This window comes from Rhinolophus sinicus, chromosome 16 (genome assembly GCF_057876585.1).
Source record: "Rhinolophus sinicus isolate RSI-liver-muscle chromosome 16, RSI-T2T, whole genome shotgun sequence".
Taxonomy (NCBI): Eukaryota; Metazoa; Chordata; class Mammalia; order Chiroptera; family Rhinolophidae; genus Rhinolophus; species Rhinolophus sinicus.
In genome coordinates this window covers 137,905,734-137,927,305 of record NC_142516.1, presented here as the reverse complement: position 1 = coordinate 137,927,305, position 21,572 = coordinate 137,905,734, and the positions used below count along the sequence as shown (strand labels likewise).

Below are 21,572 nucleotides of genomic sequence, written 5' to 3'. Positions count from 1 at the left end.
GTCTCCGCTTTTGGGTCATCCACACCCTTCATTCCCTTACCCCCTCCCTGGTCCCAAGGTCATTTTATTCCTCCTCTTCTAACCAGAGAGAGAGTAGATGTGACAAAAGGACACTCAAGAGCCAGTGTTTTTCCTGGCTTTCCTGTGAGATTTCTAAGGTGCAGGAATCAACTGAAGCTTTGGGGTAATCTGTAGATTTAATTTTTTCCTGACTTTGCATGTTAACCAGTCAATTGAAATCTCCTATACCACAGTCTCGGCACTGGTAACCCTGTATTTGTTTCTTAATAACAGCATAATTTGAAAAAGAATTTAGTCTTCCCCATATTATGATTAAATTAAACAACTTTTTTTTCTCATTTTATAGGAGAAATTTATCTCTTTTGCAAAGGAGCAGATTCTTCAATATTTCCCCGAGTGATAGAGGGCAAAGTTGATCAGATCCGATCCCGAGTGGAACGCAACGCTGTGGTGAGATGGGGGGCTGAGGGGACGAACATCATACTTGTTCTCCTGCTTTGGGCGCGCAAACCTCCTGACTGAGAATGCCATGTTCTGTTCCCTAAGATACACTTAGAAGTCAGAATTGCCACATGTACAGAGCTTGGAAAAGTCCCCTGTTGATTTCCACACAGGTGGTATTCTTGATCTGTGCACTGCCTTCCAGAACATTTATTCAGAAGACTATTGGCATGTGTTTATTTTGAGATGGGGCGTAGGTTGGATGGTTGACATTTAGGGGGTTCAAATGATAAGCGCATTTGTGATGATTGTATTAGATCTTTATCCTGAAGGATTTTTAGTGATTGATTTAAAAAATATCAGTGAGCACTTAGGCTTTTCGTTGTGACTTTCCCTATTTGGTTTTCTTCCCACATCTCGTTCTGAAGCATGTAGCTGAGTCTGTTCTATAACTTCGGCAACACTGTTAAGTTGGTCAACACATCTGAGCTTTTGACCCCCCAGGGCTCCAGCTTCCTCTCTTCAAGGTCTGTTGTGGGTTTGGGACAGGCTGTGTGCATCTCTGACACAGAACCACCCTCCTCCCGTTCACATCAGCCCCTAAGTCAGTTGTATGGCTCTTCATTGGCACGGTCCCCTGCTTTACTCTAAACATATAGCGTTAAAATTTTCTATTGTCCCAGAGGCACCCTTTTTATCCTGAGACCATGCCTGCCTGCAGCAGCTACTACAATTTTACACTTTATTAAACGTTGCTGTAGTGAAAATCCTTTGGCTTCAAGTTCTTATTAAAATGCCTGGTAACACCTACTGGTCAAACAAAGCAGCTGCCGTCGAACGAGCAGGAATTAATAAATAAGCTGCAGGTTTAAGATGATTGAACCTTTTGTGTGTGGGATCATGAAAGTAATAATGTCACTAATTTCCGTTACCCACAGAGGTGAGGAGCCTGTTGGCATGGAAGATGAAAGACTTCTTTTAAGCACTTAAGTGTACACGTACAGAAGGTAGTCCATTTACAGGCGATGAGTTTTAAGAGAGGGTGTAGAAGGTTACCCCTGAATCATCTACAAGTCACTTCAAAACAGCGTCTGAAATGACAGCGAGGCCTCGTCCCACTGTCGCCAGGTGGCTGTGTGACACTGGCCGCACTGATAACCACATGAGTTAAGCAGCATAGGCTCTAGACAGAATATGTTCATTGTGGACCCCTGGGATCTCTGCCCAGGACGGGGGAGGATGTTCTCTGCCCCTAGGGTCTCCCATCCACCCCTCCCATTCTTTCCGAGGAAAGTCATATCTGAACGAAAGGAAATTCATGCACCAACACTGGAATTCAGTGTGTGCTGTCTAAACAACCGCTGCCTGTGCCTCAGAAAAATCTAGACTTTAAAACTCAGTGTTTCTACATCGCATATTAGTATGGCATTATGTCTCCTAATCTAGAAGTTTCTGCAGAAGTGGGTACAGGCAGCACGGACTTTCTAATCCACGGTACGTCTCCTGATTGTGTGGTCATTTTCCCTTATAATTAGGTTTAGACTTGTCTTTTAGCTCTTTTTAATGACTTGCTTTCTGACATTAAAGATGGCTTCAGGCGTCCTGTCTACCTGCATCTCATGAGGGGAAGGTGCTCATTTCTTTCAGATTATGTCATGAGCCTCCTCTCGGCCCCTGGAAATCTGATAACACTTTCTTTGAGGGGGCAGAAGATCATCTCCCTGTGACCGTCCCTCCAGAGAGGGGGGAAGGGACAGGCACACTCCGATTATTAAAAGCCCAAACTAACGTAATACATTGACAGAATGAATGTGCTCCGTGTATGGCCCCTTAAGGCTCTGAAAGTCCAATTTACTTGTGCCTCACTGACTGATGTTACACACTCTCTGTGTGTTGTGACATCCAGAATTAGGATCCTACAGAGTAGAGAATTTGTTATTCTTAGATTCTTCTTGCACTCTTCTGTGGATCCAATAGATTTGATAAATAACCTTGCTTCGTTTTCCTTCAGTGAGTACTAATAAGATCAAACTGTATTACAAACCTCCGTGGAAAACATGTTACTTTAGAATTATCACTTAGTGTTCATAAAATTGCACATGACTGTCCTAAAAAAAAATGTAACTATTTGTCAATCGAAAAGAACAAAGTCTTACCTTTTGATGGCCCTGATTTTATTATTTATTTCCCTGCTACTGTTCTGAATTTTTTATAATGTGTAATAATTACATTGAATGTGGATAGAAATAATTCATTTATTTGACCAACCATCTTTAGGATAGGTTGCTTTATAATTCTTTAGTTAGTCATTCTAACTAAAGAAAGCAGATATTGAAAAAGCTGTTGAAAAATAACATTTCGGCACAATTGACACTTGAATTCACTGTGAAACGCATTGTAACCCACAGGAGGGGCTTCGGACTTTGTGTGTTGCCTACAAAAGGCTCATCCAAGAAGAATATGAAGGCATTTGTAGACTGCTGCAGGCTGCCAAGGTGGCACTTCAAGATCGAGAAAAGAAATTAGCAGAAGCCTATGAGCAGATTGAGAAAGATCTTATTCTGCTTGGTGCTACCGCCGTGGAGGACCGGTAAAGCGAACGCTATGCCTTGTCTCCAGAAACAAAGCATGGTGCAGTATGACAGCGTGGGCCACAGGGGGATGCTTCAGGAGGAAACGTGTCAACTATACCGAAAGGGGGTTTGTTTTGCTTCAGGAAGAGACAGTCTGTGAAGGAATATCACAGGGAGCTTGTGATTGGATGATGTTTTACTTCTCATGACTGAGACGCCTGAAATTCATGTTTTCCCAGGAAGAAACCAGAAATTGTCAGTATTTTAAAAAATCTCTAGCCAGCATCTTTGCAGACCACTCTTGACCTCAGTTTCCTTTTTTTCAAAAAAATGATGAAATTAGAGATTTTTTTTTTCTATCTGTAGAATACTATGATTATGTGATCTCCAGACTTTTATGTAGGAGGTTTATCCAAGAATTTAAAAATCATTCCAGTTAGAATTTGAATCCATTCCGTTTATTCAATGCTTGGCAGAGACACACGACATTACTCCAACACACCTATCAAAACCTAAGACTCTAAAAATCAAGAAAAAATGGCAGGTCCCCCAAATGAGGCAAGCTTGGATATGACGCCAGACTTCCACGAATAGCGAGACAACCTGACCAATGTCAAGAGAGCCATTTATCCTCAGACACGTTTTATAACTTCTGCAAGCTTTGGGTTTTCCACATGTAAAATGGGGTGATAATAAAGTCCTCACCCCTTAAGTTGGTTGTAAAAATGAAATGTCGTGCACAGAATGCTTCACTCAACATCTGACACATGGTCAGCCTGTGAGGTGTGTTAGCCAGTCACAGAATCACAACTACATAGCATTACCGGTATTTTACATTATTTAGAGACACCTGGGCTTTAATTGGATAAGTGGCAACATTGAACAGTTTATACCAAAAGAAAAGATAATGGATATTACTGACCACCTCTTTTGCAGATCTTAGTTTTCCCTGAGTAAGACTTTTTTCGTTGTTGGCTGTGTGGTCCTTCTTATAATTGCCTAAAATCCATTCCAGGTAGTGAGTCCCAGCTAGACAGAAAACTGCAGTGCTGGCATATGGCGATTATGCAAGCCAGCCATTTACTTCTTAGTATTTTATCCGTATTTATCTATTTGGTATTAGGAAACTTTTTTTTGTAAAAAATTAGTACATTTTGAAAACAGGTTCAGGCATTATTCAGTAAAATCATGAGCAAACGGTATTGCACTTTTTAATTTTATGGGGCTAAAATATTTTACTAGATCACAAGTTTCTGAAGTTGTTTATTTTGATTTGCCTTTGTCAGCCCTGATGTATGTTGTGTTTTGCTTTTGCTTTCCTTAGGCTCCAGGAAAAAGCTGCTGACACCATAGAGGCTCTGCAGAAGGCAGGGATCAAAGTCTGGGTTCTCACTGGAGATAAGATGGAGACAGCAGCAGCCACCTGCTATGCCTGCAAACTCTTTAGGAGAAACACACAGCTGCTGGAGCTAACCACCAAGAAAATTGAGGAGCAGAGTTTACATGATGTCTTGTTTGAGCTGAGCAAAACTGTCCTACGCTACAGTGGCAGCTTAACCAGGGACAACCTCTCAGGGTAGGCAACACCCTCTTTCCCTGCTGCAAAATATGTTTTCAGAAGGACTGAAGTGACCTCCATTTGCAAGGACTGAGCCTCAGCACCCTTGCTGGAAATGTGGTTCTGTCCTCCTGCATCAGTAACTCTATCAGCATGTTAGAGTGACCGGAAACATGAGCAAAGTTTTTTTTGTTTTGTTTTGTTTTTTAAGGAACTATAACATGTCTTTTTTCGCAAGAGTGTATGCATAAGAAAGGGGTGTGTGTGTGTGTGTGTGTGTGTGTGTGTGTTTGTGTGTGTTTCAAACTGCTGAATGTAGAAAGACTTGATTGATTTACAAAATATTGTGGATGGGACAATTCTCATCTGTTTCTAAGACACTCTTCAGGGCATCTGCCAGACCAGGGAGGAAAATATTAATGCATGGTTGTTTGGCTGTTAAGACAAACAGTATGTGCCCAAGAGTTGTTCTTTTCCAAGAATATTCAACAATGTATTCTGATACATTTTATCAATGCTGTTCTTGTTAGATGCATGATCTAAGATTAGATTTTATTTGAATCTTTTGGATTTTCATTAGTGTAGGTAAAGCACAAGCAGCTCTTTAATCATATGCAAATTTTAAGTTATCTGTAATTGGTACAGAGCTATTTCCCTTCACCTGATCTGCAGCATTACTTTTGGGGATTAGAAATATTCCTTGTAATTTTGAAACATAGCAAAGAGATATATTATGACTATGTTCTTCCCAACTCTGGTCATTCAGGCAGAATGTGAGATATTAGATGTAAACGTGAAAACTGAGGTTGCCCAGTGTGACCAGGAAGTTTGGGAATAATGACTGAACTCTTTAGACTGCAAGATAAATGCTCTCCTTATTGTTGAGAAGCACTGGGACCCGCACGTGAATCCATAGTTAGGACTCTGTGTTTGCTTTGCCTAAGTGAAAGGAGAAAAGACCTTATTGATGAAACAAGAAATACACTAGTCCTTCTCTATCTGCAGTTGTGATTTCCACAGTTTCAATTACCTGTGGACAACTATGGTCTGAAAATATTAAACAGAAAATTCCAGAAATAAACAATTCATAAGTTTTCATTGTGCACCATTCTGAGTAGCGTGATGAAATCTCGTGCTGTCCTGCTCTGTCCTGCCCAAGACATGAATCATCCCTTTGTCCAGTGTATCCATGAGCGAGAGAAAGAAAGAGAGACCATATTTACGTAACTTTTGGCCTATTACACTATATTACTATAATTGTTCTATTTTATTAGTTATTGTTGTTAATTTTTTACTGTGCCTCATTTATAAATTAAACTTTATCATAGGTATGTATGTATAGGAAGAAACATTGTGTATGTAGGGTTCGGTACTACTCACGGTTTCAGATATCCACTGGGGGTCTTGGGACATATCCCCATGGATAAGGAGAGCTACTGTACTCATTTTTTAACCCTTTGGTCATGGATTTGTAGCATCTATAGATAACCAAAACAAAAATTATATAGTCTTTTAAGATCTATAAATTTAGTTATTGAGTAATCTCTGTGATTTGTATAATCTAACAGACTTTCAACAGATATGCAAGACTATGGTTTAATTATTGATGGAGCTGCATTGTCTTTAATAATGAAACCCAGAGAAGATGGAAGCTCCAGCAACTACAGAGAACTCTTCCTTGAAATCTGCCGGAACTGCAGCGCTGTGCTCTGCTGCCGGATGGCGCCTCTGCAGAAGGCCCAGGTCTGCACTCCTGTCACTTGTAATTAGCTAGTGATTGAGGGCTCTTTAAATATTGAAAACCATTCATTTGTTCATACAACCTCTGATTTATTTTTTTTCTGAAATCTAACAAGTTACCATCTTTTGTAAATAGAAGCAAAAAGGATAGAAATTTAAAACTTGGATAGTATTTTGCTTGTCGTGATTAGTAAGAGTTAACTGAATTAAATGGAAGACCCTTATGGTACAAAGGCCAGGAGACATGCCCCTGTCTGACGTCTCTTGTAAAATAAAACCATAACACACAGGTATAATCATTTATAGGACTCAATAGTAAAGATGGAAGGGGTGGCAACTAGCATTATTGAGCACCTATTGCATGTGAGTTACAGATATAGCTAGGAGCTCATTGAACCTTCAAGTAACCTTGTTAGATGACTGACGTTATGCTAATTTTATGAAAGAAGTATACCTAAGTTGCAAAAAATTGGGACAACTTTTCTTAAAAGATGCATTTGAAAAATGACAGTAGGAATTTGGCTTCGTCTGTCGGACTCCAAACTCATAGTCTACCCACTAGACCATGTTCTTGTGGAAAAACATGTTTTAAAGCATTATGGAATACGTACGTGAACATGGCTGTCTTTCTGATATTAGTAAACCTGCAAAACTTCCAACTTTGTTAAACCACATGTTAGATACCCTAGACCAATTTCTCATGAATTGTTTATGAAAGAAATCCATAACTTCTCAGACTGACCCAGTGAAAACCATGTACAAAGAGCTTGTTTTTAGCATCACTGCACATGTGTTACACTAATCTGTTAAGTGGCATTGTCACTAAAAATATAGCTGCAGGATCTGCCCTGGGTAATTCTCAGTGAAGACAAGGCGAGACTGCAAAATTCACGTACATTCTGACTGGGACAAAAATGGTTTTATTCCCTATCCTCCCTCTTATGTGTATGATTCTATATAAACCTTATGTAATTATGTCCAGAATGGCAGTTTCAGGATATTATGTTTGATCTTCATGTGCTACATGGTACTTTTTTTATGTTCTTAACTGAGTTTAGCAACCTTTCATGCAAATTAATTTTCGTTTCAATCTCTGATCTTGAAACAAGAAGGCAAGCCATGCATTTTCCCTCATCTTTTCAATCATATCTTGAACCATTACACTTAGGTACATAAATGGAAAAATATATATATTTTTTGGACTGACCATTTGGAAATTATTAATCCCATTGAATTGTCAGACTTACTTTTGCATACATGACAAATTTGAAAATTAAAGTAGCATTAAGAACAGTTTATTTTTAAAAGTAGACGCTTGATACCAAATAGTTTGGAATAGCAATTTCTTCTAATAGAATACAGTGTTCAGATTTTTCCCCTATATATTTGAATGTATTTCTCCTATATGTTTAAATACGTCAGTATAGCAGTAACTGAAAACTACTTTATATATTTCATGTCTCTATCTTCAAAATTTGCCTACCAGCCTTTTTCAAATTATCTCATTTTAATCATACCTTAGCTACTTTATTTTATTTTGCTTTCAACATGAAAAAATATTTTATCCTATATGGATAAAATAGATTGAATATAGTAAATTTACTCTAAGCAAGTCAATTTTCTTGACTACGTTTTTTTGTTATTATTTCTAATGAATGAATAGCCTGAGCAAAAATAAAACAGAGAAGATAAGTTCTCCATTTATTTCTTTTCCAGATTGTTAAATTGATCAAACTTTCAAAAGAGCACCCTATTACGTTAGCAATTGGTGATGGAGCAAATGACGTCAGCATGATTCTGGAAGCCCATGTGGGCATAGGTAAACCTCTTCTTTTTTGAGTCTCTGCATGTTTTGGCAACCGAGATTTATCGCTTCAGCTAGACAAGAAGAGGATGCAGCCAAAGCAGGATCATAGATGGTGCATTTAGCACACCATCTGTGATTCAGTACACTCATGACTGAGACCTCTCACAATAATGACTTGATCTAACCTTGTTTTGCTTATTCTTGTTTTCACTTGAGTAGTGTTGACAAAGGATGTACTCAGCACATTTATTCCCTTCTTACAGGTATCATTGGAAAGGAAGGTCGTCAGGCTGCAAGGAACAGTGACTATGCAATACCTAAATTTAAGCATTTGAAGAAGATGCTACTCGTTCATGGGCATTTTTACTACATTAGGATATCTGAGCTTGTGCAATACTTCTTTTATAAGGTAGGAAGGATTTCCATGCTCTTATCACTGTTTAAGTGGCACATAAGGGACATGATGGAATGACACATTTGACAGATGCCTTGATGCTATAAAAGCAATTTATGTAAAAATAGAAGTAATTGTCAGCAAGGAAGGGGTTAATTCTAGCACTTTTCTCACACACACAATTTATTGTGGAACCAATAAGAAAATATCAGTTGTAAAATGAATGAGGAAGGGCATTCTTTTGTAATTCCTTGAAATAAATCCTTATTCATTATGCAATTTGATTCTTTTCTGTTTATACTGACACCTACATTGCCTCCTCATTTCTCTTTAACAAACTTTGTCTGTTCTCAGAGTGACCAGAACATGGTCACATGTGCATTGTAGATACATTAAAATGAGAGAACAATTTCAAAGCCCGTTGCCTGCCCTTCTGAGAACGTAGGACACTTTTGAGTCACTTTCCCCAAATAAAGTAGTGTCACCTGGACAACCTCTTGGGAATTAGATGCCTCCTACCATGTGCCCTTGAACTAACAGGACTGTGACTTGTCTTTCAGAATGTCTGCTTCATTTTCCCTCAGTTTTTATACCAGTTCTTCTGTGGGTTTTCACAACAGGTGAGTCCTAATGTCTGATGTCAGAAGCTCCCCCGAGTCTTAGCTCCCTCCCACATCTGGGTGGCTGCAGTCCCGGGGGGGGGGAGGGGTGAGGCAGGAGGTAGCAGCCTGCAGGGGTGTAAGGCCAGGACGGCCAGGAAGGCCCAAGTGTCCTTCACTCACTGCCCTCAGCAACCCTGTCTCAGGGTGAAGGAACAGTGTGGAGGGGCCCAGGTCTTCTGACTGCAGGCTCTCTTGTGTGGCTCAGTGAGTGATGTGCCCAGTACTTGCCTCCCCGGCCACCCCCCCACCTCTCCACCCTCCCCGCATGGGAGAGCTGTGTTGGACTTTCTAACCCTGAGGAAGGGTTGAATCTACATCTGAGTTCCACTCCTGGGTGTCTCACCGTTGGCTTCTGACACATTCAAGTGTTCTGAGTGGAGGAGTGCACGCCATCTGACAGGAGATGAGAGAAGGGGCCCCTCAGAGCACTCCTTCACCATCACTCACTTGCTTTCCTGTCCTGCTCAGATGGACTGTGGGCCAACTGCTTTCATCTAAAGGGTCTGGGACTGGGGGAAATTGAAGCTTGAAGATGGTGATCAAAATTGCAAACTTTTATGTAACTTTTTTTGTTGCAAGTTTGCAGTGGCCTAATGGGGTGGGTCACAGTCGAGCCTTCTCTCTGCTGTGATTTTAATCCTGACTAGGTGACACCATGAAGCTTTGAAAATTGTCCTGGTCCTTCTAAATCTGTAGAAAGATGGCTCTGTATGTTTCAGAATGCTCATGCTTAGAGATCTTTGCAAATTAAAAAATGTATACATTTAACAAAACATCAAAAAAGTTTATCAGGATGCATGGGTGTTGTTTTCAGTTGATTTTTTCCCCTCCTGCAGACTCTGTATGACACCGCCTACCTGACACTGTACAACATCAGTTTCACTTCCCTCCCGATTCTCTTGTACAGCCTGATGGAGCAGCACGTCAGCATAGAGACGCTCAAGAGGGACCCGTCCCTCTACAGGTACTGAGCCTCCGAAACACACTTGCTTTAAAGCTTGGAAAGTAATGAGGTAGCCATAGTGTGAGTCCTTCAAATAAATGCATGGTTGAATTATTTAAATACTAGAAATGTTCAGTGTCAGCTGATACACTTGCTTTTATTGGATTCTTTAAGCAAGAAGCAATGTAATTTAAGTGAATATACTTCAAATTTAGATAGAAGATTTATGTTGCATTTGAAATGCACGTACTAAACCAGTTAGTATTTTAGCATGCTTTTTGATGATTATGAAAGAACCGGGGATAAGAGTTTCTGTCCCCTCGTGACCCCAGTGGATTTATGGCCTACATTATCCTTTTAAAATCAAATAGTTCTCTTTAGTGAGGAAAAAAAACTAACACATCTGATTTTCATGGGCTCTTTTCTGCCAAAAGGTACTTTCTATTGATAAGGAAAAGATGTTTTTCTGCTATTTCAGAACTGTACTCCAGGATCCCTGGCAGATTCAGAGTGTGTGTGTGTGTGTGTGTCTGTCTGTCTGTCTGTGTGTGTCTGTGTCTGTGTCTGTGTGTGTCTTTTTAAATTAAACTTATTTCAGAAAATTTTAGATCCACATGTAATTGTAAGAGAATACAGAAAGATTCTGTAAAGCTGGACACCTGAATAAGATGGGTGGATGGTGTCGGTGCTGTACCCCGGTTGTGATACTGTCCTACAGTTTGTAGGATGTTTTGTCAGACGTTGCTACTTGGGGGAAACCAGATCATGGCTCACAGAATCTCTCCAGTGACTTAGAGGCCCCTATGGGGCGACGATGGTCACTGCAGAGCACTGTGGAGATGGCCAGGTCACTGAGGGAGGCAAGTTTAAATGGAATGCAACCACTGTGTTCTCACGTTTTTCTTTACACAGAGATATCGCCAAGAACGCTCTACTCCGCTGGCGAGTGTTCATTTACTGGACATTCTTAGGAGTATTTGACGCTCTGGTATTTTTCTTTGGTGCTTACTTCCTGTTTGAAAATACAGCAGTGACCAGCAATGGACAGGTTAGTACGAACTGGATCTTATTGACTTGGCTGCTTGGGAATAAACCTCAAATCATGTACGATCATTGGTCAGTGCAGTCATTCAGCACAGTCTGTGGGACTCCCAATAGTTGGGTATCTACGCTACCAAATTGCTTTAATTAAAGGGCTTGGTATTTCAGTAAATACCCTGCTCTGCATAGCTCTGCTGACTATAGAAAAAAAATACCCTTCTGAGGGTTTTCAGACTTTATTTTTGTAACTTATATTTCACCATTAGCTATTTGTCTAGTGGTTCAGTTAGATTGTTCAGGCATGGCTTATTTAACATGAGAAATACTTTTGTATTTAACACGTTTTAGCATTTTTTCACATGTGCTTAAGTTACCTGTTTCCTTTGTAATAAGTTGATTGATAGTTTCTTATAGACATCAGCTCTCTGGTTATTTGCATAATTTCTAGGGTTTGTTTTATTTGTATCTTGCTTTTTTCTTTTTGCGACTTGCTTTCCTTCCCACTCTCAGATAATGACTACCAACACACACATGGTAAGACAATTGTGGGTGTGTCCTCTCTATGTTTTTGGAGTGCATTCTAGATAAAATATTTCTCGAAAATATTTTCAAATGTGACTTCTTCTGTGTGCTTTGTCAGTAGAAATACTCTTAGCTGCTGCTGCCTTTTCCCTCCTGTAGAACTAAAGTTGTATTAGAGAAGTCTGTGTACATTTGATCATTTGTACTTGGTGTTTTCTCTCTGAATTTCCATGTCAGGATTGCCAATTGAATCACTGATGTTTTCTAAATTGGCTTGTTTGAACTTCCCTTTACCTTAAATGTGAGGCAACATACACAGGCATGTGTGGCCTGCTGGGAGCATTGCTTTGAATGTGGCAAACCTATGCTACCTGAGAGAATTGTGAAAGACATGGGGTACGCTTCCGAATTGTTCCCTACCTCAATGTCACAGTATTTAACCTTGGCCATACAAATAAACACTACCGTTGACGCAAAAGGGTAACTTATAAACAGAAGTTTATTTCATTTCCTGTTCGACAGAACACCTCTCTTTTCCCTGTTTTGTTTTCCTATACTGTTTATCCCTTCAAACTGTTGGACTGAAACAGGAAAGTCTTGCTATAGGTCTCGTGCCATTTGCTCACCCATTTATTTGTTTCTTACTTCTCATTACTAAAAGGTACTGTTGGCTTTCATTATCATTTAAACCAATTTTCACTGAATTGATCTGGATAATTTTTTAATCTTATTTCACTCTTCCACGAGCTGTACATTATTCCAGAGTTTATTCTTCGTCTTCGTTTATTTGAATTGAATAATAGCTGGATGCCACCAGGCCATAAACGTAGTTAAAGAGCGCTATCTTATCACTCTTGTGTTTCTTTCATAAGATTTCCTTGCAGGTTATGCTTTGAGTAAGCATCCTGCGTGTATCTTAAAAAGAACTAAAATTTTGTGTCCTGAGGACTGATATTCCAGGATGATGGTAGTATGACAATACCGAAACCAGTGCCATTCATCTAGCACTTTACTTGCAGTTTACATTCACAAATCTTATCCTCTCTCATTACAATCGTCCTTTCAGTTGAACATTTTCATGGTGTTAAAATTAAGGAAACTGGTTCAGACAGATTAAAGAATGTGTACAAGGTCAGGTAATTATCACTCAAACCCAGGATGTTTGTAAAATTTAGAGTGTTTTAGTCCTTGCTAATTCTTGTTTTAATCTCAGTATTACATAGTAAAATGACAGGTATTTCTCAAGAAGTATCATTAGAAGACTGTGTAAGTGGGGAAAAGGACATACATAAAAAGGCATGCTTGACCCGTGCACCATGGAAATGGGAGTGCTGGTTGATTGGTGCAGTGTGGTCTTGGGGTGCAGACCTGTAGTGAGGCCTTCTCAATGCGATGAGGGCAGCATCTCCTCCTCCTGCTCAAATTCCTGCAGCCCTGATGCATCTCCAACCAAACTTCCATCCAGCAGTGGCGGTTTGAAGTCCTTCACGTGATCCAAGGATTTCCATCAATCCCTTGTTTATCTCCTATTTCCTTAAGGGTGCCCTGAAACCCCACACACCCTAAATGCTAACTTCTAGGATGATACTTTTTTGAGACACTTTTATGTCCTCCACAATTACTACTTGCATGCCTTTGCTCATCTGTTATTGGACAAAACTGTTCATTAGAATTTGAAACAGTGACAGAAAGAGGAACAATGATAGAAAAAATACAAGTTGGCCTGCACCATTCCAGCTAAGAAAAGCCCAATGAATACCTTGTGTCTCATGGACAAGAGCTTTGAGAGCCCTCATTCTGCTTGCTAGCCTGTCACGGCAAAGATTCAACACATATCATGTGTATCTTGTCATAGGAAAAGCTTCTGAGACACATTATGAACCAGCACACGGGGTAGTTGGTGCCAAATAAGGTATTTAATGTGAGGTGTTGTCTATGGTTATGCACTTGAGAGGTAAAATTTACTCCAATTCACTAACGCTCTTTAGGAGTTAAATAACCTAACAACTTAGAGTTGTAAGAACAAGATGAATAATACTCATAGCATCCCTAATTACAGGTCTGTGAAGGACCCAGTGTGGATACTTTCATCCTGTGTGTAGGTGGACAGGAGCTGCAGGAGGTTGGAATGACCCAAGGCCACTCCATAGCAATGTCTGGTGTTCAAGCTCTAGACCTCCCACTGTGCCTCAGCATCTCCAGAAGGAGCCTGTCTCATTCTGGATTGTTGATTCTTAAATTCTTATTTGTTTGAGGGTGGGGGGTAAGAGTGTTAGATCACCTACAAAACTAAAAATGGTATCATGGGCTGGTTCTGGAGTAATTCAAATAAACCTACAAAAAGCAAATAAAGAAGAGGCAGTCTCAGGTGAGCGATGCCCTTGGTGCTAAGGTAGCAGGGCAATTTCGAGATTATAATATTTATCACTTTCTGATGGTATTCCTTACAAGTAAGAATGCATCTTCTTGGTAGTATAGTTTAGATTGCATTGTTCTATTATTGATCGGCAGTATGTGAGGACCGCTGGTTTTAAAGACTTAAATCATTCTAGAGGAACGTTTGTAGATCAAACACAGTATTGAGGGAACAATAGAATCACTGATAACTTTTGAAAAAGAGAAATTCACTACTGGGACATTTTCTGCACACATATCATGAGCCATAATTATTCCTCAAATGAGAATACTAAGACAGTAATTATTATTGTTGAACAGCAGGATATTCCTAAATGAACACTTGCAAGTTTAGAGCATGTTATAATAGACGTCAAGTAAGCATCGAGATAGCGGAGCTATGAGTAATCACAACTGTGGCAAGAACAAATTATTCCAGCAGACTTGGGAGAAGTATGGAAACAGCGTATGAAGGGAAGGTGGTAGGTGTTTATTATGGCCATAATTTTGAGAAAACACAAGTCATGTTTGTCACGGAATATTTTTACACATAAAAATTAAGTTGTCCTGAATTGTAGTGCTTTTATGAGCAGGAAAATTTATTGCAAAATATCCATCCTCGGAAGAGAGAGAAAGAAATGTGAGGCGAGGGGGTTAAACTTGCTTAGATCTGGTGGAGTTGCAGGTCCCAGAGACATTCTACTAATTCCCATTATCATCTGAATGAGGCTATCAAGTTAGTGGAATTCCCATTGGAAATACACTGTTAGGTTAGGAAATCAGACACAGAACTTCATGGGGGGTGGGGGGGAACAGATGTCACTTGGAAAAAAGATAGTCCCTCTGGACAACCCTTTGAGAAAGGGGATTAGTGTCCCAATGAATTATCCCACCTCCCACCACGAAAATCCATAGAAATAATGGCAAACGATTTTAATAACAACTTGACTATTAGCAATTAGCCTGAGGACTCCCTAAAAACAAATGAGGAAATTAAGAGGAGCTTACTGAAATGTTACCATGTTTGTCCATCTTCATGAGCCAGAAATACCTTGCTGGAGGGCATAAGTGACAATAGAGCAGATAGTGAGCATTGCCCAGGGTTCTAACCAAAATTCTCAGTTCTGGGTTCAACTGCTTTGTTACTATTCACTTGTAAAAATTATAGCTGAGGCCCATGCGGTTTACTGGACTAGGAACTAGGAGGCCAGATTTGTGATCCCAGGTCTACCATAATCTACCAAATCTGAAGAAACTCAGCAGTGCCCTAGGGAAGCACCCCCTGCCCTCAGGGAGAGAGAAAAATAAGCCACTGGAGCGATTGAAAGTTTGTCTCTGATTTGTGATGCTGTAGGTAATATCCTACCACTCTGCTAGGCATGCTCCATTCCCACATTTTGCTTTGTCTAACATTTTTAAAAAAGATTTCTATGTTTCCTTCCAAGCAAGGGTGGCAGACTGGCAGGCCTGGGGTGTGAGGAAGTGGAGAGCAGGGCAGGGAGGGCCTTGCTGCCAGCTCCCTCTGCCTGTGCCCACACGGGATTCAGAGCTGCTCATCAGCTTCCTGTGAAACAAAACAGCCACTTGGTTCTCCAGCACACTACTGGCCAAGCATTTTTGTAGGCTCCTGCCAAACTGCAACGGAACTCAGAGTTATAGAATTTTCCTGCCCCAGAGTTAAGCACTGATGAGAGAACACTTTCTGTGGGGGTTTCCCAACCTGATCACTATGGCCTTTGGGGGGGCAGAGTTCCTGGTTGTGATTCTGCCCTGTGCAGTTAGCAGACCCCTGGCCTTTGCCTGCTAGATGCCAATAGCACCCCTCCCCCTGTTGTGCCAACCAAAAATGTCTCCAGACATTGCAAGTGTCTCCAAGGGACAGAATCACACCACACACCCTCCCCCCACCGCACCCCCACACTAGAGAGTCACTGGTATATGTGAATCTGAGTGATGAAAACCCGATTTTGATCATGGTGATGAAGTAAAAAGTGAAAAAGAGACGTTGATTGGGGTCCTTAAGAAGTGTGTCTTTATTACAAAGTCCTAAAACTTTAGTTTTTCTTCTAGAATTCTGTAGTCGTTCTTCCCTCACTAAACATGTCATAAGATGGGCTGCCTACACAGTCACTGGAATTGAGTTATATGTAGTTATGCGTATTCCTCTGGTGGAAAATTAACTATAAAGGAAGCCATTTGTATTCCGTCTCTTTAATTCTTTGTGAAATAAAGCTTTATTTTATTTTAAAGAAGTACAAGGAACGTTTTCTGAGAGGCATGGTTCACAGAATCTGAAGCCCCAGAAGTAGATCAATTCTTATTGTAGAAATCTTGAAGAATCTTATAGAATAAAATCTATAGACAGAACTGATTTTTTCCCCTAAGAGAAAGAAGTCTCAAGTAGTAGGTGTTTTATTTTGTTTGTGTCTTTGTCCGTAGTTGAGAAATGTGACGTTTTCATGATTTGACTCTTGTGTACTTTCACCACATGGCCATTTCCTGCATCCTGCCAGAGTCCCCAGGGGGCGCCCTGAAACCCTGCTCCCTGCCCCCTCTTTTGGGACTGTAGCCATGTCTGTGGTTCTGGCCATCAGATTGGCTGTGGGGAGCCTTCGTGTAGCTCTGTCTTATCTGTCTTCATTTCTCCCTTTCCTATGATTTTCCCTAGGAAAGCCCCATCCTTGCTGTGCCCATACGTGATGCGGTTGTTTTCTCTCATTGCTTACTAGCAAAATGTTCTGCAGTTGCTTTCCTTCCAGGGCAGGCGGGTGTTTGAGTTGAGTCCAAAAGAGAACAGACACAAACTCTACTGAGTTTCTTCTTGAATGTACAGAAGGCGTAGGGCTAGGTAATCGGGTGAATGTCTCTTCTCCATGAAACGTGAAATAGAACAGAGCTAGCATCATGCGTATTATAATACCAGCTTTTCGGTATTTTCCTTGCTCTCAGTTTGTGACATTAGGACCGCTCTTTGTTGAGAGTACCGAGGGGACCAATATCAAGGGTGACAGGATGGTCACTGTAGGAAGGGCTCTGTTCCCACCATGGAGTCACTGTCCTGGCCCTGGGGGGTGGTGCCAGGAAGCCAGGGGACCTTGAGGGCCCCAGAGTGTTTACTGCCACCTCCTTTCACTTTGTAGTAACAAGACAAAGTCCCTGTATCTTTGGGGTTTGAAGTATTGGCATGCAAGAACAATGAGATATATTCTTTAACCCTCTTGATTTGAGTGCGAAAGGGGAAAAATATGTACTAACGGACTGCTTGGACTCTGTCCCCACAGATATTTGGAAACTGGACCTTCGGGACACTGGTGTTCACTGTGATGGTATTCACAGTCACACTAAAGGTAAATTCTCTCACCTTGATGTTTCTTCGTTTAGCGACAGTTATCCCCTGCGTGTGTATGTCTCCCCACCCCTGAATTACAAATCCATACCAAATTCCAAATCCACACTTGCACCCAGCCCGGGTGAGCTCCTGGGCCCACTCAGGTCACCATTTAAAGGGGTCAAACACAGACTCAGCACCCCTGGCAACCCAATATGGGAACTTCCAGAATTACACAGAAGGTAGATGAAGGAATGAGCCTTTTCTTTACAAGAGAATTCAGATTAGAATTCTTTTATTTGGCAAGAGCAGCCCTCTCTTAGTGTAATCAAAATATACTTTAACTGAAACAAATTAATGTATTGTGGAATATTCAGCGCTTTTTAAAGTCATATTTTATATGAGATATCATTATGAAAATCCCCAAACCTATCGACCTGAGTCTTAAAAAGTGATACAAAAGAAATCCAAAAGTGCTTTCCTTCATAAAATATAGCCAACACCTTAAGCTCTTGCCCCCGAGTCCTCCCTGCTGGAGAAACACTTCCAGGGTGCATTTCCCCAGGATCCGGGTGAGAGTTACTAGGAATGTTGTGATTCCAAGGACCATGACATCGCATATTCTTTGTCTCCATTGGAAGAATAAAGTTTTGTTTTTCCAAAGCAGTTTCACTTGGGCATTTTGGCTAAAATTAAGGCGATCGTAGTTTGTTTGTTTGTTTCGTTATTTTCTGGCTTTCTTTCCTAGTTGGCATGGCTCATACTGATATGCCAAGGTAATACCACTACTAACCAGCTTTTTCTTCCTTTTAGCTGGCGTTAGACACACACTACTGGACTTGGATCAACCATTTTGTTATCTGGGGGTCACTGCTCTTTTACATCGTGTTTTCCCTCCTCTGGGGAGGAATTATCTGGTATGAATTTGATCCTATTATGTAATCATTATTACCTTCTGTATCTTCCATCAAGGCTTCAAAACACACATTTTTTGTACAGCCTCTTTCCTGGATGTATTTGTTAATGCCTGCTGTGCGCAAGGCATTGTGCCAGGGCCTGTGGTACTAAGAGGGGGATAAGACAGATGTGGTCCCTTTAACCCCACAACTCACTGGGGGAGACATGCTGGGTAACAACTAATCAGGCTTGTGACAAGTGAGAAACAGACCAGATGCTATAAAGCAAGGGACCTATTTCAGATCAAAGTCCAGAGAAGCCTTCTCAACAAAGTTATTACTTAAACTAAAACCTGGGAGAAAAGCACCATCATCATCATCATAGGCCACACTCATTATATTAAATGCTTTCAAGGATGAGGCAGGGGCTAAGTATTTGACGGCATGTCTCATTCAGTCTTCCCAACAACCACGTTCTCTACACACTATAAATGTTAAAATGGACACAGAGGCCAGTGGAGCTGGCCTTGAGCTGAGGCAGGCTGCACGTGCAAAGCCCTGAGGCAGGGCCCTGGCAGGTGGAAGGACTGGAGAGTGTGTCCTATGTCTAACTGGAGAAGTAAGTAGGGGCCAGCTTCACTGGGCCTATAGGCCATGTAGGACCTCAACTCCAACCTGACAGCAGAGGGACACTGTCAAGGATTTTAAACAGGAATGGCAGAGTCTGATTGCTCTTTTAGAAAGATCACTGTGGGTGCTGTGTTGAAAATGAACTTTTGAGTAGAAAGCAAACAGGACGGCCAGTTTAGAGACTATTGCAATAAAGCAGTCAAGAAATGATGTTGGTTTGCTCAGTCCTGATGAGGGCAAGAAGTGGCTGCATTTCACATCTATTCTGTTACTATCACAAGCATGCCTTTGCCCATTGTTTTCTCTGCCACGAATGCCCTCTCCAGCTAGCCTACCTCTTGAGCTCTTCTTCATTCTTCAAAACGTGGTGGTTCATTGCTCTCTTGAATGCTTCCCTCAAACTGCCTTTCAGGCGGGGCAGGTGCACCTCATCCCTTAAGCATTCGTTCATTCTCCATGGTACCAAAGGACCATGACCTGGGAGGTGGTGCCCCCTTCAACGGGGTGTGCTGTCTTCGCCCTAGGCCTGGCCAGACATGAGGCCAGACACAATGTTCTCTCCGTTTTGTGTCTCCAATATTGAGTACAGCTTCTGGGAAACATAGGCAGCCTCTGAAAACGAAGGAGAAACCTCTCTAATCACTTGTGCCCGTGTGGGCAGTAGCTGATATGACTCAAGCTCTTGTTCCATTACTACCCCCTAGTGACCAATGCCATGCATTACATGTTCTTTGAGACGGGGAAATACAGGAAAACTACCTAAGGGTTGGTGGGTTTCCAACAACCCTGCCCCAAGCTAAAAATCCCTGAAGTTCTAGTGAACTTTCTGAAGCTGTGGCTGTGTAAGAGGAAGGTTGCATCATGAAAACTCTTCTGACTACCTCCTGGGCCATAGGGTTTAGGAATTGTGAAACTGTATGACTCAAGTTCAGCATCGTATGACTTGCTGCATCCTTTTCAACTTCTTTCATGGAGCCCAATCTAGATATTGTCTCTCATTTCTAGATTTGTCTGGTAGGGAAGTCATTTCATGCTCTGTATTTTTATAAAAAAATTTTTAAATGTTTTATGGCATAAGCTTTAGGTAGTTAACTACCTCTGCTGATCAGAACACTTGTATATCTTCATGTTAATAGCCATTGTGATTCTGAGATTTTTAAAAATCACCTATTTTAATCTTTTTAAATCTTTTTTGTTATTCTGAAACTGAACTTCATGGACTTATTTTCCCTTTGGGATGACTTCATAGAATTCCTCCCTGCTTTTCCCATTCATAACACCCCAGTATTATAGGGGAAGCTCTACATCCCATTGTTTATATGAATAATTCAAGGCGGGCTAAATGGCTTGTCCAGTGATTATCGGTGCCAAAACTCAAAACTGCCAGAATAAATGGGCCCTTCATGCTCACAGAGAAAACAGTAGATTTCAGTGTTTCTCCTGATGACCTCTGACCTGCCATCGTGTTGTTTTTTTTTCTTCCCTCAATGCTCCAGGCCATTCCTCAGTTATCAAAGGATGTACTATGTGTTCATACAGATGTTGTCCAGTGGCCCTGCCTGGCTGGCCATCATCCTGCTCATCACTGTCAGTCTCCTTCCTGATGTTCTCAAGAAGGTCCTGTGCAAGCAGCTGTGGCCCAGCGCCACAGAGAGAGTCCAGGTACCCAGCTGCTCCCCGCCAGAGCGTGGGGCGCTGCAGCTCCCCAGGCCCCGAGTGGGAACTAATCATTATAAAGGCCAGCATAAAAGGTTTGAGTTGGAAATGTCATCAGTCCAAGTAATACAAATGGATTTCACGATATATGATTTTAAACATTAACTTAGGTCAAATTCAAGATGACCAATGTTAAGACCAAAACAGCTAGACAGTTGAAATAAGAAAAAGATTGAGAAAGATTAAGCCAATACAAAAGACAAATTATTTTTGTGTAAATCTAAAAAGTATTTTTTAAATCATTACTTTGATGGTAAAATTGCATTATTTTTAAGGATGTTGAATTTGGCTCAAAACTTTACCATTTATATTGGGAAATTCTGGTCATTAGTAGGGCTACTTATTTTCCACATTCCCAAATTGAGGCCGATAAGCTGAATTCTGGATTCAGGTAAGTGAGATATACAAAATGCCCAAAGGTGTTACTTGGAACTTCTGGAAACCACTCTCGCCCTTCTCAGAGTTCTCAGGGAGTACATGTCCCCCATCCCCTCACCCCTGCAATGTCAGGGAGGGCACATCCCTATCCCCTCACCCCTGCAATGTCAGGGAGAGCATGTCCTCCATCCCCTCACCCCTGCAATCTCAGGGAGGACACATCCCCATCCCCTCACCCCTGCAATGTCGGGGAGAGCATATCCCCATCCCCTCACCCCTGCAATGTCAGGGAGGGCACATCCCTATCCCCTCACCCCTGCAATGTCAGGGAGAGCAGGTCCTCCATCCCCTCACCCCTGCAATCTCAGGGAGGACACATCCCTATCCCCTCACCCCTGCAATGTCAGGGAGAGTGTATCCTCCCTCCCCTCACCCCTGCAATCTCCGGGAGGGCCCATCCCCATCCCCTTACCCCTGCAATGTCAGGGAGAGCACATCCCTATCCCCTCACCCCTGCAATGTCAGGGA

General features: G+C 41.4%; 1 protein-coding gene across 6 annotated transcripts in view; it reads left to right on the top strand.

Annotated features, from left to right (window-relative positions):
- Positions 1-21,572, top strand: part of ATP11A (ATPase phospholipid transporting 11A) — a 133,174-nt gene that overhangs the window by 102,083 nt on the left and 9,519 nt on the right. For all 6 annotated transcript variants that reach the window (XR_016019502.1, XR_016019503.1, XM_088793670.1 and 3 more), the window contains exons 17-28: positions 368-471; positions 2,871-3,052; positions 4,360-4,611; positions 6,162-6,336; positions 8,050-8,152; positions 8,404-8,549; positions 9,095-9,154; positions 10,033-10,160; positions 11,052-11,187; positions 17,378-17,443; positions 18,238-18,341; positions 20,447-20,612. Coding sequence is in view for 4 of the 6 variants with exons in the window: in XM_088793670.1 (XP_088649796.1) it covers positions 368-471; positions 2,871-3,052; positions 4,360-4,611; positions 6,162-6,336; positions 8,050-8,152; positions 8,404-8,549; positions 9,095-9,154; positions 10,033-10,160; positions 11,052-11,187; positions 17,378-17,443; positions 18,238-18,341; positions 20,447-20,612 (1,622 nt within the window). In the remaining 2 variants the exon portion in view is untranslated. The remainder of the gene's footprint in view (positions 1-367; positions 472-2,870; positions 3,053-4,359; positions 4,612-6,161; positions 6,337-8,049; positions 8,153-8,403; positions 8,550-9,094; positions 9,155-10,032; positions 10,161-11,051; positions 11,188-17,377; positions 17,444-18,237; positions 18,342-20,446; positions 20,613-21,572) is intronic.